Source organism: Zootoca vivipara, chromosome 4 (genome assembly GCF_965207765.1).
Source record: "Zootoca vivipara chromosome 4, rZooViv2.hap1.1, whole genome shotgun sequence".
NCBI lineage: Eukaryota > Metazoa > Chordata > Lepidosauria > Squamata > Lacertidae > Zootoca > Zootoca vivipara.
The window spans coordinates 102,086,096-102,109,257 of record NC_142587.1 but is presented as its reverse complement, the minus strand read 5'-3'; the positions used below and the strand labels follow the sequence as shown (position 1 = coordinate 102,109,257).

The window sequence follows — 23,162 nt, the reverse complement described above, 5'->3', positions numbered from 1 at the left end:
GAGTGCCTGGCGTGCTCTGGTCCATGGGGTCACGAAGAGTCGGACATGACTAAACAACAACATTTTCACTTTTAAAACAAATTTTAGGCCAGCATTCTCCCCTGTCCTAGTGATCTCTTCCACAGTAAGATTTTTACCTAATACTTTGGTTTGACTCTTATTCAATTTAAAATCTGCAAGTTGTCCGAAATCTTGTATCAATACCAGTGTTTTATTTGCACGGGATTCTGGCTTCTGTAATGTCAGCACTAGATCATCAGAATATTCCACATCTGCCAAGCTTTAGGAGGAGGACTAAGGGCTGAAATGAAGCCCCCCCAGATCCCCAAACGTTGAGGGGAAAGGGTCTATCTCCCATCTTCCTTTTCATTATCAGTCATTTCCACCTAAGAAATGAGAAGAAAGCAGCTGCCCATGTTCAGCGCAGGGTTTGTTGGGGTGGAGATTAATAAGCTGACAAGGGTATGATTTGTCAGCAGTAAATATTATTTGTTCTCATCTGTCAGTGAAGTCACATTTGAAACAACACAGAAGCCGTCAAAGGGAATTTCCTAGGAAGTGTTTTATTCAGTCTCACCCGCAATCATGTGTGAGGAACACACAGAAACAGGATAATGTGAAATTACTGGGAGTTACAGTCCCCAAATAACACTCCACACATGCAAGCAGATTAATGGAATAGGACACATGATTTCCCCACCTCCTTTTAAAAAAATTACTTTGATTTATCTTCATGGTACAAAAGATAATTTCAAAGAAAGCAATGCTTACAAGAGTAAACAACAAATAACTTGTCTTGATGGAATTGCAGACTTTCATCCTGCCATGTGTTAAACTTTCATTTGATTATTCTAAAAGATCACTCCACCTTTTCCCATGAGTGCTGGGTGGATTCCTGCAACAGTCTTAACAATTTATGTATTCAATAAATATTGGTCACGTGTTATAAAAAGAATATGGATTGTGTTCCCCCACCTTCTTGATTTCCCCAGGCAAACAAAATATAAGATACTTAAATCGTGGTGCCCAGAATGGAAGACAGTATTCTAGGTGGGGTTCGAATCCCCGCGATGGGGTGACCTCCCGTGGTTTAGTCTCAGCTCCTGCCTACCTAGCATTTTGAAAGCAAGTCAAAGTGCAAGTAGATAAATAGGTACCGCTCCAAGCGGGAAGGTAAACGGCGTTTCTGTGCTCTGCTCTCGTTCGCCAGAAGCGGCTTAGTCATGCTGGCCACATGACCTGGAAGCTGTCTGCGGACAAATGCTGGCTCCCTTGGCCTATAGAGTGAAATGAGCTCTGCAACCCCAGAGTCAACTGCCTTTACCTTTTATTCCTTCCCTTGAACTGATTCTGCCTTCTGCCACATTGGCCTACGCTCCCCGTTTGGTGTCGTCTGCAAATGTGATGAGCATCCCCTCACTTCCTTCATCCAAGTCATTTATAAAGACGTTGAACAACAACGGGCCCAGGACAGAACCCTACAGCACCCCTCTTGTCACTTTCCCCCAGGATGAGGAGGAACCATGAGGGAGTCCTCTTTGGGTTCGGTCAGTCAAATCCACCTAACAGTTACCTCATTCAGCCCACATTTTACCAGCTTCCTCACATAAATGTCAGAGGCGACTTTGTCAAAAGCCGTACTGAAATCAATATGCACTATTTCCACAGCAATCCCCTGATCGACAAAGGTTGAAACTCCATCCAATAAAAGAAAAGAAAAAGAGAGATTTCTATGGCTTGACTTGTTTTTGAGAAAGCCAGGCTTTCAACCTGCATGTTTATGTTGTGAAATACCGTGAAATTTTCAGATGAAGGGCACATAAATTTTTAAATTTGATAATAAGAAGGATATTGGCAAGCTGGAACATGCGCATATGAAGGCGACCAAGATGGTCTTATTTTATTTATGCATTTAATTAATTTCTATACCAACTTATACCAGGGGTTCCAACTTGAATAAAATATAAAAGGGGTTTAGTAAGCCCCTCCTCGCAGCATCAATCATGTGATGTGGTGCATGCATGCCATTTGAATGGGAATGCCTACCAATTTGGAGGGTGGCCCCCTCAAATATTTTATTGGGGGTGGGGCAAAGACCCCTAGGCCTTTCGGAGTTAGCTTAACCATTGCAGGATGGTTAGAACATAAAAACACAACATAAAAAAACAAAATACACATCTGTAAACCCCCTCTCCACCACATTTTAAAAGGTCATTAGATGTTAAGCAGCCAAACGTCTGGTTAAAAAGGTGCCTATTTGACAGGTTCCTAAAGCTGTATAATGGTTCTTCCGACCTTTGAATGAATTCTTTGATGGGAAGTGAGAAAGGAGCTCTTTCTGAACCTCTTTCCACATTCCACACACTGATAGGGTTTCTCTCCTGTATGAATTATTTGATGGGACCTGAGATCGGAGCTCTTCCTGAAGCTCTTCCCACACTCTACGCACTTATAGGGTTTCTCCCCTGTATGAATTTTTTGATGGGAAGTGAGATTGTGGCTGTGACTGAAGCTCTTTCCACAATCCACACACTGATAGGGTTTCTCCCCTGTATGAATTCTTCGATGGGAAGTGAGATTGCAGCTCCTACTGAAGCTCTTTCCACACTCCGCACATTGATAGGGTTTCTCCCCTGTATGAATTCTCTGATGGGAAGTGAGATCGGAGCTCTTCCTGAAGCTTTTTGCACATTCCACACACTGATAGGGTTTCTCCCTTGTATGAATTTTTTGATGGGAAGTGAGATTGTGGCTGTTACTGTAGCTCTTTCCACATTTCTCACACTGATAGAGTTTCTCCAATGTATGAATTATTTGATGGGAAGTGAGATTGTGGCTGTGGCTGAAGCTCTTTCCACACTCCGCACATTGATAGGGTTTCTCCCCTGTATGAATTCTTTGATGGGAAGTGAGATTGGAGCTTGTACTGAAGCTCTTTCCACATTCCACACACTGATAGGGTTTCTCCCCTGTATGAATTCTTTGATGGGAAGTGAGATTGGAGCTCGTACTGAAGCTCTTTCCACATTCCACACACTGATAGGGTTTCTCCCCTGTATGAATTCTTTGATGGAGAATGAGATCAGTGCTCCAACTGAAGCTCTTTCCACATTCCGCACACTGATAGGGTTTCTCCCCTGTATGAATTCTCTGATGCTTAGTGAGATCAGTGCTCCAAATGAAGCTCTTTCCACAGTCCAAGCATTGATAGGGTTTCTCCCCTGTATGAATTCTCTGATGTTTTGTGAGATTGGAGTTCTTACTGAAGCTCTTTCCACATTCCAAACAAGTATATGGTTTATCCCCTGTATGAATTCTTTGATGGCAACTCAAAGAGAAGCTGTTCCTGAAGTTCTTTCCACATTCCACACACTGATAGGGTTTCTCCTCTGTATGAATTCTCTGATGCTTAGTGAGATCGGTGCTCCAAATGAAGCTCTTTCCACAGTCCAAACAATTATATGGTTTCTCCCCTGTATGAATTCTCTGATGTTTGGTGAGATTGGAGTTCTTACTGAAGCTCTTCCCACATTCCAAACAAGTATATGGTTTATCCCCTGTATGAATTCTCTGATGGGAAGTGAGAGAGGAGCTGTGACTGAAGTTCTTTCCACATTCCATGCACTGATAGGGTTTCTTTCCAATGAGATTTTGCTGATGGGAAATGGAATGGGAGCTCTGACTGCAGCTTTCTCCACACTCCAAATTTTTATGTAGCTTCTCCTCTCTGGGGATTTTGTCGTGGTCACCCTTGTTCTTGATTTCCAATTCATCACAATCTGCAATGGAGACAAAAAAGGATTAGAGCCTCAGGAACAAATGGAAAAGAACTGAAGGGAGTTGGGGGGTGTTCATTACCTGTGTTTTTTTGTCACTAACCAACATATTTATTATTAGATTCTAATGAGTTGTTGAATGTTTCTTTGTTTGATATAAAGTAGTGGTCAAAATTGTGGGTTGTGTATTTCAGAGGTTTGATGGCTCATAACACCACTTCTTTTGGAGTAATATCATAAAAACATATATCAATTGAAAGATAATTTAATCAAGAATGTAATGCAACAAAGTTTGTTCAATTATCTGCGAAATAACCAGAAAAAGGAAGCACAAATTGGTTAGGTTGACTTTTGTCAGTGGTATGTGATTGCGATCAAGTTGATTGGTTTTTTGTGTTCTTTCATTTAGTGAGGTTGGAAGACATAATAAATTTATAGAAATGGCACAAAGAGTTGACTAGCCACCCAGAAAGCCATGTAAAATAGTACTATTAAGTGAACAAGGCTACAGTTATGAAGAAATTAGAAGATTTGGGAATACTTAACCAAAGCTGGCATTTCTATATTTTTGAAGAGGTATAAGGAGACTCAGTCACTACAAAATCAGACTGGTAAAGGCAGGAAAAGGTGCAGAAAGGCAAGTGATGATCGAAGAATGGAGAGACTGTCCCTACATGACAGAAGAAAATCACCTGGGTGTATACAAGATGACATGGCGCAAAGTAATGTGAAGTTGAGTGCGAGGACGGGTCTAAATGTTAGAATTGAAAGGAAAAAGCCATTGTTATCTCTCAAGCAAAGGTTGAAAAGATCAAACCCATGTTAAGTGGACAGCGGAACAATGGGAAAGTGTTATTTAGAGCGATGAAACCCAAATCTCCTTGCTTGGTAGTGATGGCATTAAATACGCAAGGAGAAGAATCAGAGAAGATTTACATCCTACTTGCATTACGCCGACTATGAAACACCCAGATAGTGTGATGATCTGGGGTTGTATGGCAGCAAAAGGTGTGGGCAGAATTTGTGTCATTAATGGGAATGTAAATGCCCCCAAATGCATGAATGAAGTCCTTGAGCCCAAACTGAAGCGTTCCGCAGGTGATCTTTTCCCAGATATTGAAGCTTGCTTATTTCTTTCTTTATTCATTCATTCTCCATTTCAACAGGATTCAGCTCCATGTTATGTTGCTGCTGTGTGCAAAAGGTGCTTTCAAGATAATCATATTCCACTGCTGGAATGCCCTGGGAATATCCCAAACTTTAACCCAATTGGAAATCTATGGAGCCGACTAAATAAAGTTGTTTGTCAGAAGCAACCCAGCAATAAAGTCCAATTAACAGAGACAATAATTCAATCTTTGTTTCACATTATTACAGCTGCAGGGGGAAAAAACACTTTGGTTCACTCCATGGGAAGGCGTTGTAATGCCGTAATTAAAGCTGAAGTTACCAAAGTAAGTACTAATTGACATGGTGAGAATTTCTGTATATCTAATTTTTCTATGTGTTTCACATTTCTTTTTTATGACTGGTGTTCTAATAAATACTCCTCCATAAAAGTTATTGCATTACATTCTTCATTAAATTATCTTTCCTATGGTATCACTCCCCAAAAAGTGCTGTTATGAGCCATCAAACCTCGGAAACAGACCGATAAAGGCAGGAAAAGGTGCACAATAGCAAGTGACAATTGAAGAATCGAGCATCTGGGTGTATACAAGATGACATAGTGCAATGTAATGTGAAGTTGAGCGCAAGGACTGGGTTCAGCTCAAAGTTGTTGAGCCTTTTTAGGGAGGGAAAATGCCCCGTTTTTGGGGGGTCAGATCAAAATTGTTGAGCTTTTTTTAGGGAGCAGAGAAACACACTATTGGGGGAAGGAACAGATGCAGCCACTAACCTTCCAATCGCTAACTGGTCTAAATGTTAGATTTCTAAGGAAAAAGGCCATTGTTGTCTCTCAAGCAAAGATTGAAAAGATTAAACTGGGCTAAAACCCATGTTAACTGGACAGCGGAACAATGGGACAGTGTTATTTGGAGCGATGAGACCCAAATCTCCTTGCTTAGTAGTGATGGCATGAAATACGCGAGGAGAAGAATCGGAGAAGATTTACATCCTACAGTGGAACATCGGGTTACATACCATCCTACTTACAAACGCTTCGGGTAACGAGCTCCGCTAACCTGGAAGTAGGTGCTCCTGGTAGCAAACGTTGTCCCAGGATGCGAGTGAAAACGGTTTCAGGTTAAGAATGGACCTCCGGAAGGAATTAAGTTCTTAACCCGAGGTACTACTGTATTGCTAAATAAACCTCAACTAGTAAAATTGCCAACGTTCCGTGTCTTGTGAGAGAAGTGCTAAACCTGACAACATAATGGCGGACCTGGAAGACCTACATTGCCTCCCAGGACATTTCCGAGCACAATTCAAAGTGTTGGTGCTGACCTTTAAAGCCCTAAACTGCCTCGGTCCAGTATACCTGAAGGAGCGTCTTCACCCCTATCATTCAGCCCGGACACTGAGATCCAGTACTGAGGGCCTTCTGGCAGTTCCCTCCCTGCAAGAAGCGAAGCGAAGGCACCCGCCATGTGGAACGCTCTCCCATCAGATGTCAAAAAGATAAACAACTTTCTGACTTTTAGAAGACATCTGAAGGCAGCCCTGTTTAGGGAAGCTTTTAATGTTTTATGGGTTGTTGTATTTTAGTATCTTTTGTTGGAAGCAGCCCAGAGTGACTGGGGAAACCGAGCCAGATGGGCTGCGTATAAATAAATAAATAAATCATCACCATCATCATCATCATCTTAACCAGAGGTACCACTGTACATGTATTACACCTACCGTGAAACACCTAGTTAGTGTGATGATCTGGGGTTGTATGACAGCAAAAGGTGTGGGCAGAATTTGTGTCATTAATAGGAATGTAAATGCCCCAAAATACATAAATGAAATACTTGAGGCCAAACTGAAGCGTTCTGCATGAGATCTTTTCCCAGATACTGAAGCATTTAGATATATTTATATTTATATATTTATTCTCTAATTCCACAGGATTCAGCTCCATGTCATGTTGCTGCTGTGTGCAAAAGGTGCTTTTAAGATAATCCTATTCCACTGCTGGAATGGCCTGCAAAAAGTCCAGACCTTAACCCAACCAAAAGTCTATGGAGCCGACTGAAGAAACTTGTTAGTCAGAAGCAACCCAGCAATAAAGCCCAATTAATAGAGGCAATAATTCAATATTATAGCTGCAGGAAAAAAAACTTGGTTCACTCCATGGGAAGACGTTGCAAGGCAGTAATTAAAGTTACCAAACCAAGTATTAATTGACATGGTGAGAATTTCTGCATATCTCCTTTTTTCTATGTGTTTCACATTTCTTCTTTATGACTGATGTTTTAATAAATACTCCTTCATAAACGTTATTGCATTACATTCTTCATTAAATAATCTTTCCATTGATATATAATATTATGGTATTATTCCCAAAAAAGTGGTATTATGAGCCATCAAACCTCAGAAATACACTTTTTTCCAAAAGGCTTCCACAATTTTGGCCACTAGTGTAAGTTGTTCATTTTAAAGTTAATATACTTTTTATAAGGGATCAGATTGTTATTATTAAGGGTTCATGTTTATATGTGTGTTGGCCCAGTCATGGCATCCCCTCCCTCTCCAATGTCAGTTGTCTCTTTGGTCAACCCAAGAATGACAGCAGCAAAAACAAAGGCAGAAAACCTGACAGAAGCTACTTATCTTTTCTAGCAACTCTGAAGCTGACATTTAAGATGAAGTGGGCAGTTCAGACCAGGCTTATGGTTTACAGAAAAAAATACGATTTGCTGCTTATTGTGGGGGGTGTTAGGTTCCCAGGTGTTGTAGGGGGCGCTGTTGAGCTGTGTGAAAATATATGAGATTCGTCACATAGAGGTATTTTGTTGAATTTCCAGGCAAATATGACGATCCCACAGGGAGCCTTACCAAGAGAGGCCACGATCCCACAATTCTCCTCCATGACGTCCTTATGCAGAGCTCTCTGGTCAGGATTCAGCAACGCCCACTCCTCCTCCGTGAAACGAACAGCGACATCTTCAAAGCACACTGGACCCTAAAAGAAAAAGGGAAATGTCCTCCTCTGAGACAGCAGAAATATGATCTGCTACACAATGCTCTGTTCTTTCCTTCCTCTTAATTGCTGTGTTGTTTCAATAGGATTCCTTTGCTGCACATTTTAATTATGAATGCCTATTTTAACGCTTTAATGGAATTCTTATACAGTATTCTGCATTTTAATTATGGGTGTTCACCTTTGTGCAAATAGGTATTACTCCACCTTGTGGTTTTCAAGTCATTCTGTCTATGCAAGCATTCCAGTTTGTCTGATGGAAGGATCTAGATTCCCCTTTCCTCATGAGCTGTTCTGGGTAGGTTCCCTCCCAATGCCCTAGAGCTAAATTCAAGGGGTTCATGGGGGCATGGAAAAGGTGAGGAATGGGGGGCAGGCCCCATTTTGTAGCAGACGGAGTTGGTTAGGTGAATCCTGGCCACTATTTGTAATCCTCTGTCCACTGCTTAGAGGCCTATTTTAGCATTCAGTGATGAATATGGGCTGAGTTTCAGGCCTCATGAGAACAGGAGCTCATTCCCTGAGGGTCTGTCAGTTTGCATTTCTTAGTACAGAAAGTATTGATCTGATGTGTAGTGATCTTTCATATTCTAATTAATTGAAGAGGGCTCTGGAAGCTTCCCGGCATAAAAGAAACAAGCAGAAGGTTCCTGATGTTTGGGATCTTCCTTCATGAGAAGCTGAGTACAGCTGGGTTAAAGTGGTTCTCTTATCTCTTCTGCCAAGGTCATGGTGACCATGAGAAGAAGCCAGAAGGAGCCTGGGTTTCACTTTCTCTTTCTATATTTCCATCTCTCTTCCTTCTGGTGTTCTGTACATAGTACCGTATATTCCAGCGTATAAGACGACTGGACGTATAAGACGACCCCCCAACTTTTCCAGTTAAAATATAGAGTTTGGTGTACATTCGCCGTGTAAGACTACCCCTCTTCCACCGCACCTCATGCCAAATAAAAATTAAAGAAACATCAGATTTGATTTCAATATGGTAATTTTAATTTGACAGTTTCTCTTTAAAAGCCTTCAAAATCCTCCTGTTCTGATGTCATAAGTATACCAATGACTTATTGTGGTCTATAAGGCAACTTCCTATGCTCCTGTGGGGAGAACTGGGTTTCATTGAAACTCGATGGCCTTTCCTCCACATCCTTTCCTGGGAGAGCTGCCCTTTCGCCACCGCTTCTTGCCCCCCCCTGTTTTGGGGCTCCCTCCACCCACCCAGAAGGCAGCACTTGCAGAGGAGAGAGACAACAGCCTTCTCCTTGCAGGAAAGCCTTCCATTTTGTTCCTGCACCCGGTGCAGCTTCGGGTGGCTGGGCTAAGTGGGCTATCCTCTCTAGGACTCCTCAGTTCCTTTTAACCCCTAGCAAGCCGAGCACACCCAGCTCAGCTCCCTCTCCCTCTCTAAAACAGGAGCAGACAGTGCAATAAAGCCTTCCCTTTTGCCCCCCCCCGTTTGTCAGGCTAATACAGGTCGCGAAGCCACGAGGGAGCCGTTCGCCCCTGTGGAGAGCAGCCCTCTTCCGAGCGCGCGCTTCTTCAGGGACTCCCAGATTCTAGTACCCGGTTTATAAGACGCCCCCCAACTTTTGAGATGATTTTCATGGGTTAGAAAGTCGTCTTAGACACCAGAATACACGGTATGGGTTAAGGTTAAGGATAAGGATAAGTGTTAACGTTTGGACTTATAATAGGTTTAGGTAAGTTTCGGTTAAGGCTGCTGCAACTGGATTTCTTATGGACAAGGCCAATCCTGAACGTTTTGGATTTGTGACCATTATGATCATTTGCCTTCAATAGCAGTAAATCTCTGCTGGATGAAATACCATTGCCTCTGGTCTACTTTTGGGGATCCTGTAAAATGTTTAGTTTTTCCTCTGCTAATTATACATTGGAGTTCTGCTCTGGGTCAATATTGAGTAGAATTCCATGTCAGGGTCTTCCTTCACAAACTCAGCAGCTGAAGGCCCTCGGCTCTCCACACCTTTCCAAGTCCCCTCCTCTCTGCGGTTTCTGGCAAGCGATTGAACAGTGCAGCCTGCCTTTGCTCCTCCATTGTCAGACGTCTCCTGGCTCTGAGAGACAAGCAGGGAGGGTGGCTTCTGGCAGAAGGAGAGGGAGCCACCGGTGGCTCCTCCTTCTCCTGACTCACCTCTGCCTCTCCACCTCCCTCCTCCCTCTCACCTCCTTCCTCTTCTGCCTCTGATTCTGGGCTGCATTCTGCCACAGAGTCTCCCAACTCACTAAGCCGTTACGCCTTCACCTTCTGACACCTCCTCTTCTGAGCCTTCTCCCTCTTCTCCCTCTGATCGCCCATCCTTCTTCTACCTTCACTCCTTGGGCTCTGAGCCATCTTCCCTTCCTGGTTCCCCGGCTGCCTCCTCCCACCATTCCTCTGTGCCCAACCAGTCCATGACATTGCTCCATCCCTTGGCCTCTGTCCCCACAAGGCAGCTTCCCCTGACCTGATCTGGTTCCACAGCCACTGCTTCCCTTCTGCCCCCATGAAAAGACGGATCAGGAGGTCTTGCTGGCTTCATTCTGTCACCTGCAAGAGAGAACAGGTAATTAGGACGCTAGGAGTGCCTGCTTCTCTCACAGGTGAAAAAGGGCATCTCTAACCACAGATGGGCCTTTGAGAAAGCCTGACCTGCTGAGAGCATTTGGATGTTTGTGCCCATTTCACATGTTAGTTGTGCAAAAATACCCCTCCCCTCCTCTGAACCCTTGGTCCCAACAGTCCCGGCCAAAACAAGACGAGAACCCCCCAGAGATTAGTTGGAAAAGCAAAAGAATGAGACCAAACAGAGAAAAACCACTTTCCTCCTTACCCAGTGGCCTCTTTCTGGTGTCCAACGGAGGCCTCTCTGCCTCACAGGAATCCATGTCCATTTCTGCAAAATGATCCTTTTCCTGAGCAACAAGGATTCAAAACAGAGAATGAATTGCAAAAAATATTAGAGAGAGAATGATAAAGATACAAACATTGAGGGTGTTGGATCTCATTCCATAGATACTTTCCTGGAAAAAAGGATAGGCCATCAGGAGAGCATTCGGGGATGTTCTCCGTCCTGTTTGGAGCCCCTTGGGAGTATCCAGAGGAAAGTCTCTCTCACCTGCTTTCTCTCCTCTGCCTGACTCAGGAGGAAACCTTCGGCCAGGGCCACCGCCTGGGAACTGGTCTCCGCTCCGCATTCCCTCACCCAGCTCTCCATCTCCGGGGGAAGGACAGCCAGGAACTGCTCCAAGATCACCAGGTCCAGCATCTCAGCTTTCGTGTGCCTTTCTGGCTTCAGCCACTGACGGTCAAGGTGGTAGAGTTGGCTGCAAACCTCTCGGGGTCCTTTGGCCTCCTGGCAGCAGAACTGCCTCAATTGCTGGCTCTGCACCTCTGAGCGGAGGGTGTCCTCCTCACCCAGGATCTTCTGCACTGGGTTCTCCCAGAATCCCCCACTGGTCCCAGTTTGGATGGCATGGCCTCTTCCTGCTCCAGGGCCAACTGAGTCTTGTTCATCCATCTGTGGTCTCAGGAAGCCTCTGAGAGATCGGAAGGAACCCTTTGGACTTCTGCCAAGTTCTGTCCGTCTTAATGAGAAGCTCTAGCAAATCCTACCAAACAAATACATTTTTCCCTTACAAAATATGTACGTCAGAAGAAGGAACAGGATCCTGAGCAAGCATGGACGAGTTTTGCAAGGAACCAGGACTGGATGGCACCACAGCCCAAACCATGATATATCTTCTTTTAAAAGAGGAGGAGGAGGAGGAGAAAGCAGCCACTAGCCCTCCTAGAAGGAAGGATGCAATGCAAAATGTGGAGGCAACGGAAGGGATTTCTGGGAGATGAACCAGCCTGGTTTCTTCTGCTTTCCACTCAATGCATGAAGTCAGAACTGACTGACAAGGGGAGTCATTGGTATCTTGCGAAAAATGAATGCTTGGCTCTAGTGGGGGTCCTCACTTGGGGGTCCTCAGGAGTTGCTTCCCCCCCCCCACTCCCCTGCTTCTGACTCATTTTCTAGCACTTGGACTCTCTGCCATTCCCCATACAGACTCCTGGGGTGGGGTCCCTGTTTCTTTGCTCTGAGAGCCAGATATGCATGTGGCCAACCCCCAGGGGCCAAGTGGATGGGGCCAAAGACGCCTCCCTTGAAATTTAGGTAGGCAATTTATTATTAACATTCTTAGATAGCTTAACACACACACAGCATTGATGCCAAGGTCCCTGGAGGCTCAGTGAGTAGCAGCGCCCATTTCTGGCTCCTCGGCTGGTTTTCCAGCAAGAATCCCTTTGGGACAGAGAGGATGTGGTCCTGGGATGCCATGCTCTGGGTGCGAGAGGATTGCTGCAGTGGCCTCCGTGTGGAGCTGCCCTTGGAGACGGCTGGGAAACTGGTTTGCAATGCAGCAGCCAGACTATGGGCTGGGATCCCTCTCTTTATTCCTGGCCTTTCTCTCCCACCTTAACGTCCTTCCTCCATGTGGGTTTCTTTTTTTGGGGGGTCTAGTCCCCCTCCTCGTCCAGCTTTGGAAAACCATTTGCACATGCCTTGCAGAACTCGCTCCCCCTCCCTGGAAGGACCCTCTCCTCCCTGACTTGGGATCTATCCCCCCCCCCCCCCCGCATGAGCAGATCAGGCATCCTCAGGCATCCTTCCCTGCTGCATCCCTGGGACCCCCACCGTCTCCCCACTGCACCCTCTGGGGGGAGAGAGACAGAGAGACAGAGACAGAGAAGAGACTGACCAGATCATCCCAGGAGTGAAGGGACAGTGATGCAGCCCTTGCAGGAGAGACACCAAAGCAGGAGAGGAGGACTGGGGAGGGAGGGAGGGGCCTTGGCTCTGGAGGACCTGGACCCCCCCCTGCTTCCTGTCCTCTCTAGGAAGGCAGCTCAGTTCCCTTTAACCCTTGCAAAGCCGAGTTCGCCAAGCTCAGCCCTCTCTCGCTTGGCAGAACCTCAGATTTTTATTATAGAATCATAGAGTTGGAAGAGACCACAAGGGCCATCCAGTCGAACCCCCTGCCAAGCAGGAAACACCACCAAAACATTCTTGACATATGCCTGTCAAGCCTCTGCTTAAAGACCTCCAAAGGAGGAGACTCCACCACACTCCTTGGTAGCAAATTCCACTGTCTAACAGCTCTTACTGTCAGGAAGTTCTTCCTAATGTTTAGGTGGAATCTTCTTTCTTGTAGTTTGAATCCATTGCTCCGTGTCCGCTTCTCTGGAGCAGCAGAAAACAACCTTTCACCCTCCTCTATATGACATCATTTTATATATTTGAACATGGCTATCATATCACCCCTTAACCTTCTCTTCTCCAGGCTAAACATACCCAGCTCCCTAAGCCGTTCCTCATAAGGCATCGTTTCCAGGCCTTTGACCATTTTGGTTGCCCTCTTCTGGACACGTTCAAGCTTGTCAGTATCCTTCTTGAACTGTGGTGCCCAGAACTGGACACAGTACTCCAGGTGAGGTCTGACCAGAGCAGAATACAGTGGTACTATTGCTTCCCTTGATCTAGATGCTATACTCCTATTGATGCAGCCCAGAATTGCATTGGCTTTTTTAGCTGCTGCATCACACTGTTGACTCATGTCAAGTTTGTGGTCCACCAGGACTCCTAGATCCTTTGCACATGTACTGCTCTCAAGCCAGGTGTCTCCCATCCTGTATTTGCGCCTTTCATTTTTTTGGCCCAAGTGTAGTACTTTACATTTCTCCTTGTTAAAATTCATCTTGTTTGCTTTGGCCCAGTTGTCTAATCTGTTAAGGTCATTTTGAAGTGTGATCCTGTCCTCTGGGGTATTAGCCACCCCTCCCGATTTGGTGTCGTCTGCAAACCTATCATCCAAATCATTGATAAAGATGTTGAATAAGACTGGGCCCAAGACAGAACCATTATTTTTAATGGATTCATGGCTATGCCAATGGCCAGAGATTCTTTTTGGGGGCGAGGCTCTTGGTTGGGCTCTGAGCATCTCCCTCCCTTGGCCAGAAACCAGAGGAGCAGCTTGCAGGGAAAAGGGCTTTGCAGGAAGCAAGGAACCCCCTCCTCGAATTCAGGAGTGGAGAGATAGGAGAGGATCCTAGGGTCATCTAGTCAAACCCCCAGCAATGCAGGAATCTCAGCTAAAGCATCCATGGGAGATGGCCGTCCAATCTCTGCTTACCGTAGAAACCTCCAAGGAAGGAGAGTCCATCACCTCCCAAGGGAGACATTTCCCCTGCCAAACTGCTCTTAGATGCCCCTCAAGGCAGCAGGTCCCGAGTTCTAACCCTGCTGAAATAATCACACTGGCTACCAAGGAGGAACCAAGCGAAGTTCAAAATAAGTAAATCATATTCTCCTCATGAATAACCAATACTTGCTATGCAAACATACAAAAGTATCTGACGAAGTGTGCATGCACACGAAAGCTCATACCAAAATAAAAACTTAGTTGCTACTGAAGGAATTTTTTTATTTTGCTTCGACTCAGACCAACACGGCTACCTACCTGTATACAAAAGTATGCCATTTACCCTTCCAGAAATGCTGAATTGCTGATTTAATGGACTAAAAATGCATGGCGGTTGTTATGGTTATTTATTAAGTTGATATACTGCCCTTCATCAAGAGATCTCAGGGACATGAGAAGAATGTGTCCTTTTATTTAAAATGCATCTCTGGGTTATTTGTGGGGCGTGCCTGGTGTTTTTTACATGAATAGAATGTGTGCTTTTATTTAAAATCCACCTCTGGGTTATTTGTGGGGTATAGGAATTCATTCATCCCCCCCCCCCCAAAAAAATATAGTCCGGCCCACCGCATGGTCCGAGGGACGGTGCCCACGGCTGAAAAAGGTTGCTGACCCTTGCCTTGGAGATTTCTTTTGACCCACTTTTGACTGCTGAATCAGAGCAAACAGCAATCCACAGAAAACCCGAAATACGGTACCATTTGTTCTGACTCTGTTAAAGAGCAGGTTTTCCAGGCAAAGTTCTGGGTCAAAGAAGTTTTGGGGGGACGCACTCGGACATGGAACTTTAAAGGTTGAGCCTGTGCCTAAAGAGCATGGTGCAAAGGTGAGTGTGGATGAGCTTTAAAAGGGGCAAAGTAGCCCCCACTGTGTGGAAGTGAATTGCTGGAATTGCTGAGACCAAGCAAAGTTCCTTCTTTGCACATTAGTCTCCTTGTTGCCCCATTTTAAAAGCTTGTATCGAGACATGTTGTTACTGCTTTCCATGTGATGGGGCTCCGACGCACATCATGCTCAAACCTGTTACAAGGTGGAAGGCCAAGGCACACTTGCAGTTCGAAAGCACGTCAAAGTGCAAGTAGATAAATAGGTACCACTCTAAGCGGGAAGGTAAACGGTGTTTCCATGTGCTGCTCTGGTTCGCCAGAAGCGGCTTTGTCATGCTGGCCACATGACCTGAAAGCTGCACGCTGGCTCCCTCGGCCAATAACGCGAGATGAGCGCCGCAACCAGAGTCGGTCACGACTGGACCTAATGGTCAGGGGTTCCTTTACCTTTTATCCCACCCCACAACTTTTAGATGAAAGGTGGACTATGAAACTTAGAATAACAAACTTCTGCTTCCCAAGTTTTCATGATTCTGTTTGCCTGCCACTGCTTCCAATTGGCGGCAGGAGTGTCCTGCAGCCAACTTGAAGCCACGGAAGTTCGGCTTCTGAAAATGGTTCAAAAACTGGAACACTCACTTCTGGGTTTCGATCATTCAGAAGCAGACTTGTTTGGGAGGCAAGGCATTTGCGATCCAAGGTACAACTCTACTATGTGGCTAGTCACCAGGTGAGAAGGAATGCTGGTTGCTTGTTGTGGCTCTCCTGAAATCATGTGTGCTCTTGAACCAGTTTTTAGCTGTTTTATGTCTAACATGGAATGACACATATATGGTCAATGAACATTTATTTGTTGAGTGGCATCTCACTGTGCTACAATCCTTAGGAAGCCCCAGCATGATCCCTGTCCCTTTCCAAACTCTGGTTACTTAATCTGCAGCAGCTGAGACCTCTTTATTAAATTAGCTTCGCAATGCTTGTCCCCCCCCCCCAAGCATTAGTGCTGTAGTTAAGGAAACACTATTCTAAGCCATTTTACCCAGGCAAGAAGAACAGTCTCCAGAGGTTCTATAAGAAACACAATTGGCATTTTTAAAATGTTTCTTAAAAACCCAATCAACTCCCCTGCTGGTGGGTTAGATATGACAAGCAAACCCCTTTTTGCCCTTCAAAACATAACCACCAGGCAGCCTTACTTTCAAGTAATGCAGATGAAACACAGGGGCATTTATCCAGGCCAAAGCAACAGATGAGCACGGTTCCTTTAACTCTGAAACTCTATCCTAAAAAAGAAAATAGCTAGGTCACCAGCACAATCATCTACACAGATTTCTTGCAAGGCAGCAAAGCTGCAGATTATTTTCAGCGTCACTAGAAATGAAAGATGCTGCCTGCCTAACAATTGAAGAACTTGTTCTTCTTTAGAATTAACTTCCCACCAAGATGATTTCCTACTTTTGGCACCATGCTTAATTGCTATCCCTGTTGGCACTTGATTTACCAATGGCACCCTTATTTGTTTCTAGGCATGCCTTACTGAGTTCTCTTTTCTTGGAACAAATTCTGGCAGCAGCAGATGATACAAGCAGATGTAACAAAATCAAAGGTCTTTACAAAAGGTTTATTTGAGCATCCCAAGGAGAGCCATGAGGAGCCACTTTAGAACTTCTGGAACTGCTTCTTGGTGCCAGCAGCCTTGGTCACCTTGAGGACGTTGAACCGGACCGTCTTGCTGAGAGGACGGCACTCGCCCACTGTCACAATATCCCCAATCTGCACATCCCTGGAAACATGAGAAAGTAACAACAACTTTAGGGAGGGGGTGTAGGAAAGAGTGTACGAATTGAGGGAAAGAAGGGCTTGTTAATTTTTTTTGACAGAATGAAAACTAAGCCTGAAGGAACATGAAAAGACCAACCAACCAACCAATCAATCAATCAATCAATCAATCGTGGCAGATGTGTCGATGAACAGCTTATATGATCCCTAAAACAAAAATAAATAAAACGCCAACGCAGGTAACAAAAAAACAACAACCCCACCTTCCAACTGAGCAAGCTTTATGGTTCAGCGACTGCCAGACTGGCATTTTCAGCAGCCTCTCATTCAACAGAGAGGGCTAGGAAGACCATCGTGAGTTTGTACATCATCACCAATATGCTTGCTAGACCAACCACAAATGCTGTTACATAAAGTTCTGTTTTTACTCTAAAAGAAGGCTACAAATGTACAGGGGCAAAAATAACTGGTGCTGTTCTTTGTGTGTTGTAATTCTTTTATCTGTCAGCTTATACACCACAAAGCAGGAACTGAGCTGCAAACCTTATGCAATTTTCTATAAAGACCTGAAGGAACCAGATAAAACAGTATCTGCGCCAGGTCGGGGATGGCAGCTAGAGACCCGCCCCCTCTCACCTGAAGCAAGGGGACAGGTGCACAGACATGTTCTTGTGCCGTTTCTCAAAGCGGTTGTACTTGCGGATGTAGTGCAAGTAGTCCCTGCGGATCACAATGGTGCGCTGCATCTTCATCTTGGTGACCACGCCTGAGGGATGGAGGGAGAATGGAAGACAAATGAGACACCCGCTCTGCCTGTCCCCCACCCCCTCACTTCTCATGCGCTCCCCCAGGGATGCCTGCATGTGAGTGGTGGGATGGCAGAGGCACAAAATACCAATAAAGCGCATTTAGGAGGCTCAGTTCAGATGCATCAGACCTAAAGATAAGAAAAACACATCTGCTCCTCAGTCCATTCAAGCACCATCAGTTAAGCCCAAAGGCAGTTTCATCAGAACCCTGTTCACCACGGGGGCTCAGCAGACCATCGTGAGAAAAACATCACTTGAAGCTTGAGAACTGTTGGGAACAGATGTGCAGCACCTCTGGGCTATTGGCAGCAAAATATGGCCCTGCCACACAGCTCTATGGGGAAACGCTCCAAATAATCATTCAAGTGATCTGTTACAAGCCCACCACTTCTCACATGGAATCAAACCAGACGAGGAGCTTTGGGGACCTTTCGGATGTTGCTGGACTCCCAACACCAAACAGCCTCAGCCAGCATGGCCCACGGCAAGGGATCATGGGAACTGTGATCCAATAGTATCTGGAGGGCCAAAGGCTCCTCACCTCTGCTTTAAGAGAGTTACAATAAGGTAGTCAAAAGTAACAAACTTGACCAGTAAACCCCAATAAAGTCCCAATTGCTTCATTTCCCAAAATGCGTATAGATGTCAAAAGAACACTGGAATAATGGCCACCCCAAAATCTCTGATTACAGGATGCTGGGATCTGTTTCTGCACAGGGAGGCTGCCCTACTGTGGATCAAACACATTTCCTATCCAATATCAACCTATTTTGACCAAACGTCCCTGCAAAACATTTCCTTAACCCAAGAATGAGCAAACACTCATTGCACCAGGCAGTTGTGAGCTGTATGGATTTTACTGTTTTATTGTTCGTTTAGGCGGTTGTATAGCTTTTAAACTCTATCCATTTTAATGCAGTGTTAAGTTGCATGCTACTTAGGGTGCTTTCCTGTAGAAATTTGGTTTATAAATCCTGAAAACAAAAGGAAAGGGGTTACATCCAAGGCATAACAACTTTCACTTGCCCTGCATGAACTCCCTGCTCTGCCCTGGGAGTCTGGAAGAAGTTGCTGCCTTGAAGACAGCACTACCATATGGCAGTAAAGTGGCACCTGTCATCATTGCTGATCAGATGCCATGTCCCTTGCTGGGGCTGATGGTCCATCCACCTCTGGAACCCAAGGTTTCCTTTTCCATATGGCTTTGAAATGTGCACTTGATTTACCTTCCCTGCAATATGAGTGTGTACTTCACACTGTTTCAAAACTCACCTTCTGTATTGTTTTTAACTGCATTTCTTGTACAAATAATGTAGAAACTGTTTTTATTGAACAAATGCACCTCTACAAAGCACACAAAGGCTTATTGGTGCGCTGGAAAAATTCAGCGCACAGATCACTGTTAAACTTCTCGATGGCTCACAAATGGAGCCATAGATGCATGCAGGAAACAAAAGGATTTCCAGGAAGCAAATCCACCGCGGGGCTCAAGAAAAACAAGAGGTAAGTGTCCACACATCTTGTACTCTGTAGCTTTAAACAGAACCTCTTCCTACCTGATAAAATACGGCCCCGAATCGACACATTGCCAGTGAAAGGACATTTTTTGTCAATGTATGTGCCTTCGATGGCCTGGATGCAAAGAGAGAGTTATCAGAACACAACCAAGGAAGGAGACAACACAAGCACAATGAAGGGCCCCCTTTCTCCTCATACAATTATAGCAACAGTCCTCCCTGTTAAGGCCTCTCCCCATTTCGTTCCCAGCCAGAGACAATCTGAAAGGAGGGCTGCTTCTCAGCTTGCCTCCTAATGTTCTCCTGTTCTCAGCTTGACTTCAGTTGATGATGGGAATGAAATAAAAGTTCTCACCGAAGGGGTAAAATCTACATCTAGGCTGCTACTTCAGCCAGGAAGTATGTGTGTGTATCTACACTGATCTTACATCACAGAAACGTCCTGCAAAACCCGCCCTCACAAATCCTTGCTTAGAGAAAAGGATTATGGCTGAAAAGGCCAAGCAAGAACCTTTTTCCCGGATACATTACTGTTAGGTGCAGGAAATGCATCTCTTGGAAGGAGGCACATCCCATTATGTGGATGCCGCCGATAGCGGTCCAGCCCAGAGACAGAAAGGTTTGCCACCTTGATGATAAAATCATATCCTAGATGCAAGAGGCTGCTGTATGAAAAATCAGCCAGGCCTCTTGCTTTTATGCACATGAGCTGACTTCAGTAAGGTCCTCTTGGACACTCTCGTCAAAGCCCACCATTGGGGCTTGGAAGACCATCGTGAGAATGTACATCATTCGTCAGCAAAGGGAAACTATCCTACTGTTTAAACATTTAGCCTGATGACTCCACCACATATAGTAATTATTTTGAGTGTACAGATTTGTACTCAAGTTTCCACAAGGGAAAGTATAAAAGCGGAAATGTAGTCTACCTTTGTGTATAATTTTACAAACTTCACAGGGCTTAACAAGCACCCTCCCATTGGCCCAAACTGCCTTCTAAGCTTGATACCTCTTTGGGGGTCTTGAAGCCCAGACCAATGTTCTTGTAATAGCGGGGGAGTTTCTCTTTGGCAGTCTCTCCCAAGAGCACACGTTTTTTGTTCTGGAAGATTGTGGGCTGCTTCTGATACGCCCTCTCAGTCTGCATGTGAGAAAAAAGAAACAAAAAATGGGTTTAGGAAGGAAGAACATAGATTAGATTGTCATCTGTAAGAGTCATTAGCAGATAGATGAGCTGCTTCTGTGCAGAGTCCACAGCTCCTTTGGCTCTTCTGTCTAGTAGGATATGCTCGAACATGGACTGGGTGCCGAACTCACCACAACAAACTCTCTTATAACATTGTATGCTAAATGGACTAGTTGGCTGCTTTGGGAAGCAGTCTTGGCTAAAAAGTAAGCTGTGTAGAAGCTGTAACTCCCTTTAACAGAAAAATTGTGCCATCAGGCCTATAGGAGCTAAAAGGATGGTTGTTTGGCATGTTGAAAAGTATATTTGGGGTGGGTGCTTGCAAGATGGAATGGAGCACCCTAGAAATGGGCCATGGTTCCTCAGACACATCCTGCTCCATGTGAATATTAGAAGGAGTGTGACCCCAAGTTTGAGCATCTTAGGAAACTGTTGCCAGAAGCAAGAGGGACAAGGTGCCAATAGGAAGGCAGCACATACAAGCTGGGCCCCAACTACCTTAGGAAGGCATAGCAATTAACTTGGTGTTGCAGAGAATAGTCCCCAGCAAGCTAGTCCGATGGAAAGGAGCTGCTGAGCCTAACAAAGCACAGGTACTTTTCCCCTATGGCCCTGGAAAGGCCTCCCGACCCCACTTTGCCAGCTGCTTTGAATGGGTGAGGGCAAATTCATGGAGGAGAGGGGCATCGGGTGCCATTTGCAGTTTGAGGCAGAGCTGCCCTTGTGCTCCTGCTCGCTGCCTTCCCCTAAGGGGCATCTCGTCAGCCAGTGAGAACAGGACGCTGGACCAGGTGATCCCTTTCCGGCCTGATCCAGAACCCTCTTCTCACCCTCTTACAGGAAGCACAGGAGGGAAGAGCCCGATTGTGCCCGATTTCCCGCTCCCCATAATGGGCTGCAACTCTGCCCCCCCACCGGGCCTGATCCTGCAGCAGGACCCACCTTCGTCGTGGTCTCAGGAAGGGGGTCAAGGACCGTTTCCTAAGCCCGGATTTTAGGGGCGGGGTCTCGACTTGCGGGCCACGAGGCGAGCAGAGCCGTCTGAGCGGGGAAGGGGGAGGGAGGCGAGGGCCGGTGGCGAGGCAGCCTCCTAGACCCTCCTGCTGCTGCTGCTGAGGGAGGAGGGAAGCCGGCCTTGGAGGCCTCAGGGAGGGAGAAAGCAGGAGCCCCCCTCCCCACTCACTCAGCTCTCCACCAATTAACACCCCCCTTAAAAGAGACGGGAAACGCCCCCCCCAGCCGCCCTCTCCCCCACTGCTAGGGGACCCGCAGTCTCTCCCCCCCCCCCCGGCCCCGGGAGCTGCTCCAACCTGCGTGTCCGCCATCTTGGCCGCGCGAGGCGAAAGGAGGAAGCGCGGGGGATGACGGGAAACTTATCGCCGTGGAGGGGGGGGAAGAGCCGCGGGGAGTGACGTCAGCTGAGCTCCTCCGTGCCGACCATACAGAGCGGCGGGGAGAAAGAGGCGGGCAGACTAGTAGGCGGGGCGAGCGGGGAGAAGCGCGTGTTCGCCCTGTCGTCATCGCGTAGAGCGAAGGCGGGTAGGCGAAGCGCTCAGTTTTCCCCTCTGAGGTTCCGCCCCCTTCTTCCCTTAGAGACGTCGCGGGAAGCTGCCGCGGCCATGGTTGTGTGGGGCGTCGGCGCGCGCAGCGCGGTCGCGAGACGCGGGAAGGCGGGGGAGGGGGGAGGGGCAGAAGAACCTGAGGAGAAAAATATTTTTTTAAAGAAAAACCCCTTCAATGCTGTTGAAGAGAAAAACGTCCCACATTTCCTTTCTCCTCGTAAAAGGAATCATAGCAGCCACTCATTCATTTTTTTTAGTTATGTATTTTTAGGCGATGCCTTCCCGCCGCTTTGTGTGAGAGGAAAGTGAGGCGTTTCCCGTGACCTTCCTGAGGGAAATTAACGTGTGTTATTTATATAATAAATAATAATGGGGACGGGGGGACGGGGACGGGACTCATGGCAGCTTTGGGCGAACGGAAACGCCACACAGTTTGGTCTAATTTGGCATTGATTTGAAAAACTAAGAAATATTACCTGGCGAAAGAAAATAATGAAAACAGCGCAGGTGAAATGCAGCTGTGCTAAAACGCAGAGAAGGTGGCGGTTAAAAAGCAAGTGAAGCCTGACAAAATTAAAATGGTGGGTTGGGGGGGGGGAATGCAGGTCCTAAAATTAAGACAGAACAAAACTCTCCCTTTGCCAGCGTGAGGCTCTGGCTGATGCCCAGTCAACACTTTAAAAAACCTCAATGCTACATGCTTATTTTATTTAGCTCATGACATTTATGCATTTCTCGATTGGGAAAAAAATTGTTAACACCTCAAAGCAGTTTACAAAACAAAAATCCTCATGAATTAATTAGCAAAAAGAAAACATTTTTTTCAAAATGTTGGCCGGGGTTTAAATGTTTGTTTTATCTTATTTATTTTATAAATTTTATATACCACTTGATTGAAACAAGCAAACCTCAAAGCAGTTTCCAAAAACACCCCGTAAGAATATTGGTAAAAAGCATGAAGACTTTTAAAAAAAGAAATGTAAATTGAAAATGGCTGAAGTGGGTTTATTGTTTTTGGAGGGAGCCAGGATGCAACTTTGGCTCCCAGGTGCCCATAATCTCAGAGGTCAGGATGTCCCAGCTACCTTTGTCCAGCTGCCAGCACATCTGTAGGTTCTGGTGAAGGAGACTTTTTTTTTGTAAAAAAAATAATTTTTATTATATTTTCCAAATAAACAAAACAAATTACATTTCATCTTAAATTCACCCTTCTCAATCCTTTTGCTCTGCCGAGCTTGTGACTTCCCTCCCTCCCACCATTCGGTTTTATTGCTCCTCTCATCTCACAGTTCCTTTGTGTAGAAATTAACAAGTTCACATCGTAGGATTTA

The 23,162-nt window shown here is 45.7% G+C and overlaps 3 protein-coding genes and 3 non-coding genes across 6 annotated transcripts in view; 1 reads left to right on the top strand and 5 right to left on the bottom strand.

The window, feature by feature from the left end:
* LOC132592062 (uncharacterized) overlaps nucleotides 1-23,162 on the top strand; it is a 295,543-nt gene that overhangs the window by 172,146 nt on the left and 100,235 nt on the right.
* LOC118085583 (uncharacterized) lies at nucleotides 540-12,783 on the bottom strand. The gene is made up of 6 exons (XM_088668907.1): nucleotides 12,652-12,783; nucleotides 11,022-11,514; nucleotides 10,737-10,818; nucleotides 10,371-10,453; nucleotides 7,761-7,887; nucleotides 540-3,779 (listed from the first exon to the last, which is right to left on the bottom strand). The coding sequence occupies exons 2-6, from the start codon at nucleotides 11,421-11,423 to the stop codon at nucleotides 2,269-2,271; spliced, it is 2,205 nt and encodes a 734-aa protein (XP_088525033.1). The 5' UTR covers nucleotides 11,424-11,514; nucleotides 12,652-12,783; the 3' UTR covers nucleotides 540-2,268.
* RPS11 (ribosomal protein S11) lies at nucleotides 16,585-21,615 on the bottom strand. The gene is made up of 5 exons (XM_035116434.3): nucleotides 21,580-21,615; nucleotides 20,093-20,224; nucleotides 19,123-19,198; nucleotides 17,394-17,523; nucleotides 16,585-16,761 (listed from the first exon to the last, which is right to left on the bottom strand). Exons 1-5 carry the CDS (start codon nucleotides 21,592-21,594, stop codon nucleotides 16,638-16,640), a joined length of 477 nt encoding a protein of 158 aa, XP_034972325.1. The 5' UTR covers nucleotides 21,595-21,615; the 3' UTR covers nucleotides 16,585-16,637.
* On the bottom strand, nucleotides 17,037-17,133 carry LOC118085815 (small nucleolar RNA SNORD35). The gene has a single exon (XR_004692691.1). It is a non-coding gene; the product is annotated as a small nucleolar RNA SNORD35 (small nucleolar RNA).
* On the bottom strand, nucleotides 17,733-17,825 carry LOC118085816 (small nucleolar RNA SNORD35). The gene has a single exon (XR_004692692.3). It is a non-coding gene; the product is annotated as a small nucleolar RNA SNORD35 (small nucleolar RNA).
* Nucleotides 19,790-19,880, bottom strand: LOC118085817 (small nucleolar RNA SNORD35). The gene has a single exon (XR_004692693.1). It is a non-coding gene; the product is annotated as a small nucleolar RNA SNORD35 (small nucleolar RNA).